The 13,554-nt window shown below is 34.8% G+C and overlaps 1 protein-coding gene across 7 annotated transcripts in view; it reads right to left on the bottom strand.

The window, feature by feature from the left end:
• Positions 1 to 13,554, bottom strand: part of RALGAPA1 (Ral GTPase activating protein catalytic subunit alpha 1) — a 221,604-nt gene that overhangs the window by 107,789 nt on the left and 100,261 nt on the right. For 4 of the 7 annotated variants that reach the window (XM_060004671.2, XM_060004672.2, XM_060004673.2 and 1 more), the window contains exons 17-19: positions 3,911 to 5,446; positions 2,037 to 2,161; positions 592 to 808 (exon numbers count right to left, since the gene is read on the bottom strand). In XM_060004671.2, coding sequence (XP_059860654.1) covers positions 592 to 808; positions 2,037 to 2,161; positions 3,911 to 5,446 — 1,878 coding nt within the window. Of the gene's footprint in view, positions 1 to 591; positions 809 to 2,036; positions 2,162 to 3,910; positions 5,447 to 13,017; positions 13,159 to 13,554 lie in introns of all 7 variants that reach the window. The other 3 variants (XM_060004676.2, XM_060004677.2, XM_060004675.2) reach the window with 3 other exon arrangements.

Raw genomic sequence — 13,554 nt, 5'->3', positions numbered from 1 at the left:
GGTTCCCAAGATTTTGACTTTCTTCTTTTAAATTTTGGTACCCTTCACTGACTGCCAAGTGTAATACAGAATTACAGCAGAAAAGCTATGTGGTAGTAATATAGCACCAAATAATATCACTGATGTCATTTTAACATGAAGCAATTATCCAAGTAAGGTTCTGGGTACCATAGCATTGAACGTAACTGTACTGAACATGCTGAAGCACTGACCATAACTAGATAGTGGTCCCCAAATACGACTTCATGAAATGGTCCAACTCATAACCATGACTGTCCTTTATTCTAACACCAAGTCTATCCTTTTTCCTGTCTATGTGTCTGGTCTTAAAATATCATTTGTTCTATGAAAGAACAGTGCTTTTTTGTTTTTTAAATGCCTTTAGTTGGCAAAATAAAGAGGTCTCAACTTGAAGTGATTCCCTAAAAATTCTTTTGGAGTTTCACTGAAAATGAAATCAAAATATGTATATGGGAACCCCTAAGTAATGTTAGAGAGGAATATGATGGTTACGTAAACTGTCAGTCAGTCTTGAACAGAAAACAAATCAACAAAAAACCGTACTGCTCAAACAGAAAAAAAGATACTTGCTGTCAAATTTTCGGCCATCATATTGGAAAGCGCTGAAAGAATCCGAATGACTATCTGAGCTGATAAGATCACTGCTCCCTGCACTGGCAGGAGAAGTCCATTCTGAGGGCACACCTGGGTCATCAATAGGGCGCATTTGGTTCTGCTTGTTCAGAATATCAGGGAGGTCTTTGGGAATTTCGAGGCTACCTGGACTACTTCCTCTTCTTGTCATAGTCTAAAAATTCAAGAAACATTTTACGATTAAAAAAATTTTTTTGAATTCTCATTAAGCATGTGAAATCTTTAATTTCCAAGACAATCATCACAATAAATGTTGAAATTTAGGACATTAAGTAGGAGTGGGGGAAACACTAACTGAAGACTCCGTGTAACTGTATGGAGCTGGGTCCTGAACTACTGTTGGTCTGGCTAAAGCAAAGACTCAAATACCATTTGGTGCTGGGCCCAAGACCCTGAAGCCTCAAAAGGGTCCATGGGGTGAATATTAAGATAAGATAGTAGAAAGAGCAAAGTATTCAAATGGAAAAAAAAGAGGCAAATGGAAGAGGGAATTCCCTGGCGGTCCAGTGGTTAGGACACTGCACTTCCACTGCAGGGGGCATGGGTTTGGTCCCTGGTGGGGGAACTAAGGGATCCCCGCAAGCTGTGCAGTGCAGCAAAAAAAAAAAAAAAGAAAAGAGAAAAAGAAACAAATGGAAGAGATAATGGAGGGAGGGAAGAATGACAGCAAGGATGTCATTCTATGATGATTACATATAATGATTCTATAACTTTTTTCCCACTCAAGGAAAACAACTTAAAAAAAAAAAGGAAAATGTAATGGAGCTACAGACTTTCACTAAAGAGACAAGTTGAAATCTAAATGGAATATTGTCCTTTAAAAAAAGCAATTCCACATATATTTATCTTTCCTTAACAATTAAGCATCATTAGGAATAAAACTGCTTCTATTTTCATTTTGCCTTAATTCTAACACTCAAGATAAAGATGACTTTAAAATCTATTCCAAAGTTATCTGTAATGATTAAGTAGCCGATGTTAGCATGCTTTCAAAATGGTGTGAGTTGGGTCAGAAGACCTCCATTGTTATCTTTCCTGATGAGGGCTGACAACAGGCATCAGAGTACTCTAAGAACAAAGATGAAAAACAGAGAAAGAACTAGGAAGGTAGTGGCTTATACCACAGGAGCTGAGCAAACAGCTATCCCAAATTTTCACCCTGGTCAATACTAAAAGCCTGCTTGTTTTAGGTCTTTGAATAAAAAATACTATAAAAATATAATTTAAAAATCTTAATTCAAAAAAGGGTTAAATTTGGGGTGAGGGCTTATTTGAATAAAATTTTCCACATGTATATCATATACATATATATGTACATATGTATATATCTTTTAGTTTCTCTACCCTCCTCTCTAAAATCAAATAAATAAAATAACACTTACTGAGGCATTACCACTTCGAAGTCGTTCTGCTATAAACTCATCCATCAGATCAGGAACATTAGCATTGCTGCTGCCAATATCACTATTAAGAGGGGGCAGTTTTGTGCTCATGTCCTCTTTATTGACTAAAAATAAATAAATAACTATATATAGTGAAGAAAGACTTAACTACATTTCCTAAATTTAAAACAAAAACAGCCAAAAAATTACCTATGCCATATCAATTATTTGCCAAACATGCATCTACGAATAATTTCTCTCCTTTTAGATTTAATTTTAAGAATTAGTAAATTGATATTTACTTTATTTAACTAAGCAGATGTTAGTCAATCTTCAGTATAACCTTAAAACAGCAAGAAAGCTTATAGATAAGCACTAGTTGAAGTTAGGTTAATATTGCCTATAAAGAAACTGGTATATTTTTCTTTCTTCCTGCCTCTGCTTCCATTTGGAGCCTTAATAATTTATAATTCCATTTTCCCCAAAGAATATTTGCAAGAAATATATCCCTTGAATTTAAGTTTAGATATTAATAAATTAAAATTCTATGATTTTGATATAATGTTGTTTCTATTCACTACAAATCTAATTTTTTGCTTTAAGAAAAAAGAGATTTATTTTCACAAAGATTTTTCTGTTTAAAAAAAAACCCCACAATAGTTATTTTGATTTTTTTATGACTACATTATGATTAACATTAACAAGAAAGTTTTAAACTTGGGAAACTTACAAAAAATGATATTTACTTATTTCACTATTATGCTGTAGAAAAGGTGATTTCTCTGCAACCAAAGGATATCGACACTGTTTATGTTCCTAATGAACTACAAAGCATTTCAGGTTAAGAAAATATACTGGTCAGGAAATCACTCTGAAATACGATTATCTTCACACTACTTGGCCAGGCTTTTTTAAGCTGTCAAATACTGCCCTCAAGTGGCATTAATGGCTCAGTGCAAGATGCAGCGTTCTGTTAATCATGCTAACAAAACCATGTTAAACAAAATCGAAACCTACCTTACTGCTGAAAGTTAATTTTCTATAACTGTGAAGTTATTTTAAATTTGAACCAACATAAGAGAAAACAGTTACCATAATCTTGCTTTCTGTAATCTGTCCATAGAGGTTCCATATTTAAATCATGATTGGCTATCATGAAACCTTTATGCACATCTAAAATCTCAGAAAAAAGAAAGTAATGATAAGTGTTTTAAGGATATAACTTGCATTCTGTACAAATGAATGCAAAACTAAAAAGCCTACAGCTTGTTTGCAAATGGTGTAAATGAAAAGTAACTGAGTCCACTTTGAGGTTTAAGAAATAATTTCCTCTTCAATGACAGTTAACTAAAAATGTTGGTGTTGGTTGTAGGACCTTGATTTCCATTATGTTATATCATGTCACAGTAATCTACCAAGAAAAAGATAAAATCAAGTAAATCAGCAGTAAAAATAAATGAACCCAATTATATAGAGCTGGGGCCCTTTTAAATGTAAACTATTGGGGGGCACAGGGGAGAAAGTATTCCAACTCCTCGGTAAACTTAATTTCAAGGTTCACGTGGTACACACTCAGAAAAATATCTGATTTAGATAGCCTTTGGAAGGTCATTAAATTTTCCTGTATGTCCCTCTTTCCTATCTTGTTCAGCAGCAAAGAGGTTTAACTAAATGCCTTATAAGGGAAATTAGTAATTTAAATAAACATTTTATGCTGGGAAAAATACAGCTGGGGAAAGGCGCATGCATAACCAAACAGAGAAAGCAGTGACCATCCCAAAGCTTTTTGATTGCTTATAGCTTGCTTCAGTTGCATTAAGCCAAACTGGTGCTGTCTTTCTCCTTTTGCGCTCTGCACACTGTTAAGTGCTCACCTGCAGCTTTCCTTCCAAAATAGCCCATTACATGACTGTACAGATCCCTCAGTGGAGCCTCTGGTGGCATTCTGTTCTGCCTCTGTGGGGAAACATTTGCCTTCGGCTTCGAAAGAGCATGTACAACAGTTTTATAAACGCCACCCAGGGAGCCCTGCTGTAGTCCTGCCTCATGACTTGATGACTTAATAGTACTACGACTACCTCCTAACTGATTACTAGCAATTCCTTCTTTTTGTAATATGGCGGTGGGGATCTCTGTAGATTCCTTAACTGTCTTACTACTCACTGGTGCCGTGTCTAGAGGCCTGTACACACCGGGTTTCACTAGCTCGGTAACACTGTTTGAGCTGGCATGGGGGCTGCTGATGCTGCTGTTGCTGCTGCTACTAAAGCCACTGAGCTTCCGCAGCCTCATCTTCCACGGAGCCTCTTTGTTTTCCAGAGGGTTATAAAACTGAACTGACTCAGTAGATGGTCTAAAAGTAACGTGAACACTATTTCGTTTTTTAGAAGCAATTTTCATGATTTTGGCTCTATGAGTTACTGTTTCAGACAAGCTCCTTTTAGTTGGAGAAAGCTTGCTAGTGCTTGTAACATGAGGCATTCTGTGGTTAACAGGTGCTTTTAGAGTAGTTTTCTTGGCATGCAAAACATGTGGGACAATGATTTTTTCATTAATTTGCATACCCTTAACCTTTTCAGCTATTGTTATATCTATACAGGCATCTAATTCTGTGGCTGTTTGTCTATACAGATGTTTCCTCTTTTCTTTATCACAAGGGCTACCCGAACTAGGTTCCGATGACTGTTTATCACTGTTTAGTTGTTTACATTTTTCAGAAGTTTTTGTTCTCATAAAGCTGTCTAACTGGTTGGGTGCACTGTTACTCATGAAGACAGCTGAGTTTGATTCTTTTTGAAACTGTATGTTTTCAGGAGTCCCAACAAAGGAGGTGGTATTTTCTGATTTACTTTCCTGATCTATGTGTTCTAATTTATCTAAGGATGATCTTTCATCCCTATTTACTGCAATAATCACTTCCTGTGAAGCTACATCTTTACCTAACTCGTTTTTACTATGACTTTCCTGGTTTTCCTTAAAATATTCTTTCAGGGAGGAAAGAAGATCATCATCTCCTTCAAGGTCAATGTACTGGATTTGTTCAAAAGCTGAATCTGCAAGTTCTACTGGATCTATTAAGTGACAAAGATGGTCATATATGCTATCACCAACTTCCAGAGAAGACTCTCTACTATGAGTATCAGTGATGTGGCTTTCAGTGGATCTAGTTATTGAAGAAGCCTCTGTGGAACTCTGCAAGCTTGGTGCATGACGGGATGAACTGTCAATTACAGGAACTGCACCTTTGGCTCGTTCAACAGTGAATGGTTCCAAGATGTCAGAAGTGCTGCTACTTCGAGGCAATGGCTGCTCCTCACTCAAAGCACCAAAAACTTCATTTCCAGTGTCTTCGCTTTGTGAAAAATGTCTGACTCTAGTTGAACGAGGAAGTATTTGAGCATCATCAATATCTGTAAAAAAGAAAAATTACAGAGTAGGAACTATACGAATATGAAAAATAAGTATTAATTTCAACCATACCCTAAGCATATGCTTAAAAATAAAATTTTGAGATTTTTTGTAAGCTCAATGAAAGAAAATCTATTAAAAATACAAATCTGTTTTTAAATAATGATGTGCACAAGCCAATACAGCATGTAGTATAAATGAATTAGAAAACTACCAGAATACATTTTAATATGTTAACATGCATAGAAATAGACAGTGAGGTGATGAAACATTTGGAAGTGCAGTTAAAGATAGAGCTGTGCCAATAAATCAAGGAATTCAAACTTGCTATTCAATTTTTTGTACTTATTTAAGTTCCAAGCAGAAAAAGTAGATCTTAACACAAAAAAGCTGATCTAAATATCCCATTGCAGAATCTTACAGGGTCTTATAAATTCCTGTTTCCTTCCTTACCAGGCAAGAGGCATCACCTTTTCTTCAAATCTTGCTTATCTATTTGATCACAGATTACACATGGAAATCTCCACCCTCTTCCTAAAGTTCTCTTTGTCAGGAAACTATTTATCTGTTCTACTGAGGTATTTTACTTTATTTAATTATAGTATTAAAACCTATTCATCCTATCAAATAAAACTATACATTGCTAAAAAAAAATAATTGTACTTTTTCATTTCTGACACAAACACCATTAATCTACTAGGAAGAAACATTCTCTGCCTATCACTGGCCCATTCCATTAAATAACCATCAAACCCTAAAAACTCTACCTATGGCTTCTTACATTTCTTTTAAAGAATTACAGATTTTAGAGTCAAAATGGACATCATAGATTATTTAACTCTCTCACCGAGGAAACTGAGGCCCAAAGAGATGAAGCCACTCTCTCAAAGTTGAGAAGCAGGTTTAGTGTTCAACGTCATTACATTGTTTTTACTGCCTGAAGTGCTAAGTATATGGTAAATCCCCAAAAATATTTACGAAATTGAAAATCACAATATGAAATACTATTTAGCTGTAGAGATATATACAAATTAGAAATTTTAGAAGTAAAATAGCATGTCTATGAATCTATCATGACCTTTAACATTACCTAGAAATAACTAAAAAAAAATTTTCAGAAGCCAGAAAAATATAATGAAAAAAGGACACAGAGTCAAAAAGTCAGATGTTGGGTGTTCATTAGGCTTGTAATGCAAAGATTATAAATAACAGAACTATAACTGATCAAAATGAGAAGATTTAGATCCAGAGTAAAACAGTTACTTGTCCAAGATCACAGATATACTTATTGATGGTGTTGGGTCTAAAACTCTGGTTTTCTTACTCCGGACCCCGACACCAGTTTTCTCATTTATAAAATGGGGATAGTAATTAAAAATATTCTCAGGATCCATGCAATGGATGAAAAGAGGCTAGTCCTTCTGCTAGTTCACTCATATCCCTTTCTCTGTATGAGGTCCAAAAGGAGCCACCTTATACTAAATTCAGATCAAGAGAAGTTTGTAATATACTAAGACTGCACTGTATTCCTGAAGATATACATTTAGGCTCCCAATACGGGTCAAATACAAAATATCTCCTAAAGTTGAAACAATTTCTTGTTATCATTAAGTTGAGGAGAATACAACACTTTAAAAAAATGTTGGCTTTCTTCTTCATGCACTCCACTTAGAATTCTTCTAAATGAAAAAGCAAGCATCTCCTCAGAAACTTTATATTTATGCACTATACTCCATTTATTACTGTAGTAGATAAGTAATGCATATTTGTGTATCTTGACGAATGCTAAGTATTTTGGTTTATCTCCCATAATAGGTCATAAGAACCTCTGCCTAGAGATCATATTCACCATGCACTCCAGTTTCTTTCCACAAAATATTCTAATAGACTCAGCAAAGGATAGACTATATAACATTTCTATAAAAATTATTAAGAATTTTATAGTTGGAATTATTTTATTAGCTGCAAATTCAAAATCAAGATCTTAAAACCTTATTAAAATCTAATATTATGAGACTAACAAATATACGAACTTCAAAAAAAAGGAGAATATTAGTTTTAATGTTTAGTTTCCTTTATTATTTATTTATTTATTTATTTTGCCCATGCTGCATGGCATGCGGGATCTTACCCCAACCAGGGATTGAACCTGTGCCCCCTGTAGTGGAAGTGTGGAGTCTTAACCAGTGGACCACCAGGGAAGTTCCCCTTTATTGATATTCCATAATTTTTCCATTCTAAAGAAACCAGTAAAGATTATTGTGAAGTTCTGTTTTTAGGAATTTCTTCCCAAACCCAGTCCTCACATTGCATGTAAGGAAATTTAAACATTATTTCAGCCTAAGTGTTTTTCCCTAAACTTTAATGTCTAAAAAACTTTCAAGTCTAAGAGGGCAAGAGCTTTGAAAAAAAAAAAATTTTTTTTTCTATCAATAATGTACTGTTAGAGAATTTAAAATTAAACAAAAAACTTTTTGAAAGTTTTAAGCTTTAAATACAGTTCTTACACGGGCATATAACAATATTAATTGCATAAAAGAAATCAAAGTCAGCACTTGAATTAAGCATGACTGACTCTAACGAGACTTAAATTTAAAGAAATATACCTGAACCTTGTTGAAGATAAAAAGTCTAAATGACAGCTAAATCATATACAGTTGTCCTTCTGCATCCGCTGGGGACTGGTTCTAGGAGCCCCCCATGGACACTAACATCCACAGATGCTCAAGTTTCTTATATAAAATGGCCTAGTACAGTGAACACAGTTGGCTTTCCACACCTGCAGGTTTACATGGATTCAACCAACCTTGGATATGAAGGGCCGACTGTACAGTCTTTCCTACATGCATTGTTCCAAGCATCTTACACGTATTAACTCATTTAATCCTCACAACAGCCTCATGAAGTAGGTGTTATTATCCCCATTTTATACATGAAGAAACTATTTAATTCACTTGCCTGAGGATACACAGCTAGAAGATGGAGAGGTGGGATTTGAAGTAAGGAAAAAATTAGTCCATGGTCTTAATTTCTTGAATAATATATATTACATATTCATGAAATAATTAATTTTTTTTAAGTATTATTAAGAAATTATAAACCAGCACAGTGATTTATCTCTATAAAGATAAGACTCTTAGAAATCAAAACTTAGTCAAATACAAATATTAGTAAATGATACAGAAGAACACAATGGACAAACTTTGTATTGGATTGCTGAAAATAATGGTAACAAAAGGTTATAACAGAAATGGCCTTCGAAACTATTTAATTATGCTGCTTACATTTTACCTTGAACAACGGCAGTGTCTAATTAAGTTATTTTAATCTAAAGTATCAGTAACCAGTGATTGAGCAAAACAAGAAAAAAGCTTTTTAACAAATTAAAAAAAAAAAAACTTGAGCATTGAGAAATTGCTTCCTATAGAGCCTACAATGTGTTAGCAATGTCAAGTTTCATCTCTGGATTTGCTTAATGATGTTTTAGCATTAAAGTGTTGGAAATTATTTCTGGATTAAAAAGTAGTTTTTTCTGAATGTTGTGTTTCAAAGAAAAGTTTTCTTTGCTATTTCAAAAAGATAAGCTGTAAATTAAAGTGTAATATTAGCTTGTAACATGTAAAAAAAAAAATTCTTTTCACTGAAATTTACCTTTCTTCAGGATTTTGTTTGTATTAACATCACAATATCCCCATTGCTTGAAATAGCTCTTGTCACATAGTAGGGGCTCAATAAATACTGGTAGAAGGAAAGCATGTCTTTTATATTAAAAATAGTAGCTGTTAATTACTAAAATATCAAGCTAGTTCCTCAGGGGGAGAAAAAATCTCTTAATCTGTAATACTAACATACCACTAGAAAATTTAAATAATTTCTAAAACGAGGTATAGAAAAAAGTGCCAAAATCCCTTTTACCAAAGTTAAATTCTATTCTCGGTTAATCATGAACACTAGCTATCAGTAATAATATTTTTACAGCTCCTGAATTCATAAAATCATTTCTATTACTTTATGTAGAAACTGATGCCATTTAGAAGCTCAAGTTTTTTCTGAATTACCTAAAGGAAATGACAATGTCCTTTATGTAATTAAAAATTTTTTTTTTGCCTTTTTGGGCTATAATAGCAATGTACCTTCAAGGTAAGTTAAGAAATATAGACTATCTATGTTTTCGATTCTATTATTATCAGAGGCTAGTAAAACTTCTACATCTTTTTATGACTAGATGTTCAATTTTTAGGTAATTCAAAGCAGTATGCACATCACTGAAATCATATGAAAAGACTGAAAAGCAATAAACCAAGCCCAAATAATTAACTTTAATGTTAGACCACTAAAATTTAAAACACTAAACTATCTTCTACTCTTATCCTTCTAATATTGCTTCCCTGACTCTTAAATTCTGGAAATAGACAAATGACCAATATTTTTTTAATAAGAAAATTATAGTTTTATTTGTTTGCAAACATGTTATATAATGCCGTGTTTAAGTTAGATTCAAACTTTTCTTGAGATGCACTTTTATAAAAATTAACACAAATTATTTCAACAAAAAATCTAATTTAGAATTATGCTAGAATCTGCTGGTTTTCTAGGTGGAAACTCTGTAAAAGGTTACTATCACATATTGATGACAAGAAGAAATAAATTCCTTGATTGTGCAAAGAAGAACCTGCTTGTTTGATTAGAGATAGAACATTCTCCTCCTGATTAGGCAGAATTTAGGAACAGTATGGGGCATGAGACATAACATCTTCTTTCTCCTGATACTCAGAAAATAGAAGCAGAGAGATCAAAATATTTTGCTCTACAGTGCTCAATTCAAATATTGAAGTACTGTTAATAACCTTAGCAGTCTACATAATATGGCCTAGACAGACTAGAATCTAACAGCATCAAATATGGCAAACAAATTAGCAGTTTTGAGAACTAACTGGAAGAAAGTGGGTTTGTAAACTTTATTTCAGGGTGAGACACCCAGAGTTCTTGATTAGAAAATAATAAGAAACAGTTGCAAAAGTCAGTTGCCCACCATGCCTACGTTCTTTTACATCCCTTCTATCATGAAAGTATTATTTCTGACAGTAAAAGCTAATTTGCTTAAGAATAATTATTGAGATTTCTGACTTCTCTTTGTTTATCAGGAAAATAAAGACTGCAAGGCTGGGCTACCATATGTGTAAAACTACAGTCTAGTGTAGAAGAGAGGACAGGAAAAATGTGCCTGCCCAGACACCAGCACTACTGCAGAGCTTTAAAAAATAAACTAAGATACTCCTGCAACCCACAGGATATTATATCAAAACCTGAGACAGGAGCCTGGGAAGAAACATTTGTTCAACATCAGATGAGTCTAATGTTAAGAACTAAAGTCACTGACAAAGTCAGTGCCCTTGAAATAGTCTCCAGAACTTAAGAAAAACTCTCCAACGATATTCAGCTATTCAACTAGTTTAGTCTATCTATATATAGCTATACCACATAGCATCACATTCACAACAATGTAGGTTGAATGGTCATCTAACCAAGAATACTAGAGGAGAAAAAAAGGGCTGGATAAAAATAGAGTACATTGGGCTTCCCTGGTGGCGCAGTGGTTGGGAGTCCGCCTGCCGATGCAGGGGACACGGGTTCGTGCCCCAGTCCGGGAGGATCCCGCATGCCACGGAGCGGCTAGGCCCGCTAGGCCCGCTAGGCCCGTGAGCCATGGCCGCTGAGCCTGTGCGTCCGGAGCCTGTGCTCCACAACGGGAGAGGCCACAACAGTAAGAGGCCCGCGTACCGCAAAAAACAAAAAAAGAGTACATTGAAAACTGACAGCTACTTCTTAGAAATCGTAGTATGTTAAAATAAACAAACGTAAAAGGAATTAAAAGAAGTGCCTTTTTACCCTGTAACTATTCAAGAGTAGCAAGTAAATATTTTTCTGGAAAACCCTACTTCTAACCAAAAGCTAGAGTGATTGTCTATGGGTAGTTTCATTGTCTTATTGGTGAAACAGTTATAGAAACCTCAACTCCTGATCTTAGATGACGCATCCAGGAAATACATTATTATGAGTTCAATTAAGCCTGCTCACAGCAGGGGGAGAGAGAAAACTATGAAGAACAATTTCTTCTTTTATGTAGTTCACTTTCCTTTTTAATTTTGAATTATATACCTCCTCTTGGTTTGGGAGAAATCTCTGATCTTAGGGATGGTGAAAGAGATTTCACCTGAAATAACATTATTAATAAAAATGTACCTTCCCTCACATAAGCCTACAGGTCAATTAGAAAGTTAAGAGGGTACAAAGATAGGTTGTTAAAAAAAACCCAGCAACCTCACCAAAAGTGGCAACGTCAGGGAAATACTCCTAAGAAGAGTATAGGAAAGCACCCAAGAATGCACCATAACTTTCTCTGAGCTAGCACATTTTGCATAGTAAGCACAGTTGACCCTTGAACAACACGGCTTTGAGCTGTGCAGGTCCTCTTATTTGTGGAGTTTTACAAGTAAATATGTAGTACAGCACAACACTACGTGCAGTTGGTTGAATCTGCCCATGTGAAACCACAGAAATGGAGGGCCCACTGTAAAGTTATACATGGATTTTGGACAATGTGAAAGGTCGGCACCCCTAACCCCTGCGTTGTTCAAGGGTCAACTGTATATTCAACACAAATTTCCTTCAGTCTAAAAGACAAGGCACTGTATGATCTTAGTCATACAAAAAAATTTTTTTGAAAGAAAAAAACTGATCTATGGTGATACAAATTACAAAGTGTGTGTGTGTGTGTGTGTGTGTGTGTGTGTGACTGACTCGAAAGTGTCACTAGGGAATTTTGGGGGTAATGGAAACATTATATTTTGTCTGGGGTGAAAGATGATGGGGGGGTGTACAATTCTCAAAACTCACTGAACTGAACACAGGAACTATGCATTTTATTATATGTTAATTAAGCCTTATTAAAGAGCAGACCAACCCAATACTGGAGATCAAGGACCTGAGGCAGAAGTGCAAAGCTAACCAGGTTTTGAGGCTTCTTAGAAATTGGGGCTTCACAGAATGGTTGCTTTATTTGGTTTAAAAGTGAGTTGAGTTCTTAGAATTCTATATGCTATTATAATCTAATATAAATCCAAAGATTTATCCCAAAACAACTTTTAGATTATGTACTTTTCTCAATTACTGATTCCCCTGGCTTAAGTTCCATTACTATAGATGATGAAGAACGCATTATTCAAGATTTACCATATAGTTAGTCAAATAATGACATTATAAATATACATTACCACTTCATTTAACCACCTGAGAAGAAAAAATCAAACATGAACAGAAAAAAACCTGACCATTTACAACCCAAACTATTGGTCATTGGCACAGCACTAAACTTAGCACTTCCAGAATGAACTGCAAGGATAGCATTAGAGTTCAAACAACTCAAAATGTTGATTGCTCAACCACTTTCCCAATTTCCCACACCTCCCCCAAAGAAATTAACTTTGAAGAGTTTATTTGATTAAGCAAAATTTGAAAGCAGAGGATTAAAAAGTGAAAAAGGTGGTGCAGAAATTAGCAGAGGTGGCACTACCTGAAAGCTCATCAGAAAGGGGAGTGAGAACAATATCAGGCAAGAAGGGTTTGGAAGTATGGATCAGAACAGGAGCACTTTTAGCACTGCGTATATAGGCCGATGGCAGAGCACATTCACCAATGGATCGGCTTCTCATGGCTTTAAAAAAGGAAAAGAAAGAAGTGGGGAAGGAAAAAAGAAGTGACTATAATGAAAGGCTTGTGTCACAGAAAAAGCAGCAACAGAGAAAACTAAAAGATACAAAGGAAGGAAATCTTAAATTAAAACATTTCAGCACGGCAAATACTGGCAAGCTGTAAGAAAAGAAATTAGAGAACACATATGACATTTTGAATGTAAATTTTTTTGGTGTAAAGCAGGAAAATGTTTTTTTTTATTATTAGCAGTTACAATGGTATAGCATTAAAAACAGCAGACACTTTAATTAGCACTATGTTCTCAAAACCAAAGGTCGAAAGTTCATCGAATGGAAACACTGAAAAGAACCAATATTAACAGTTCCAAGAAATTTTAGGTACCATATTTGGCATTTCT

This window comes from Delphinus delphis, chromosome 2, assembly GCF_949987515.2.
Source record: "Delphinus delphis chromosome 2, mDelDel1.2, whole genome shotgun sequence".
NCBI lineage: Eukaryota > Metazoa > Chordata > Mammalia > Artiodactyla > Delphinidae > Delphinus > Delphinus delphis.
This window is presented reverse-complemented; position numbering and strand designations above follow the sequence as displayed.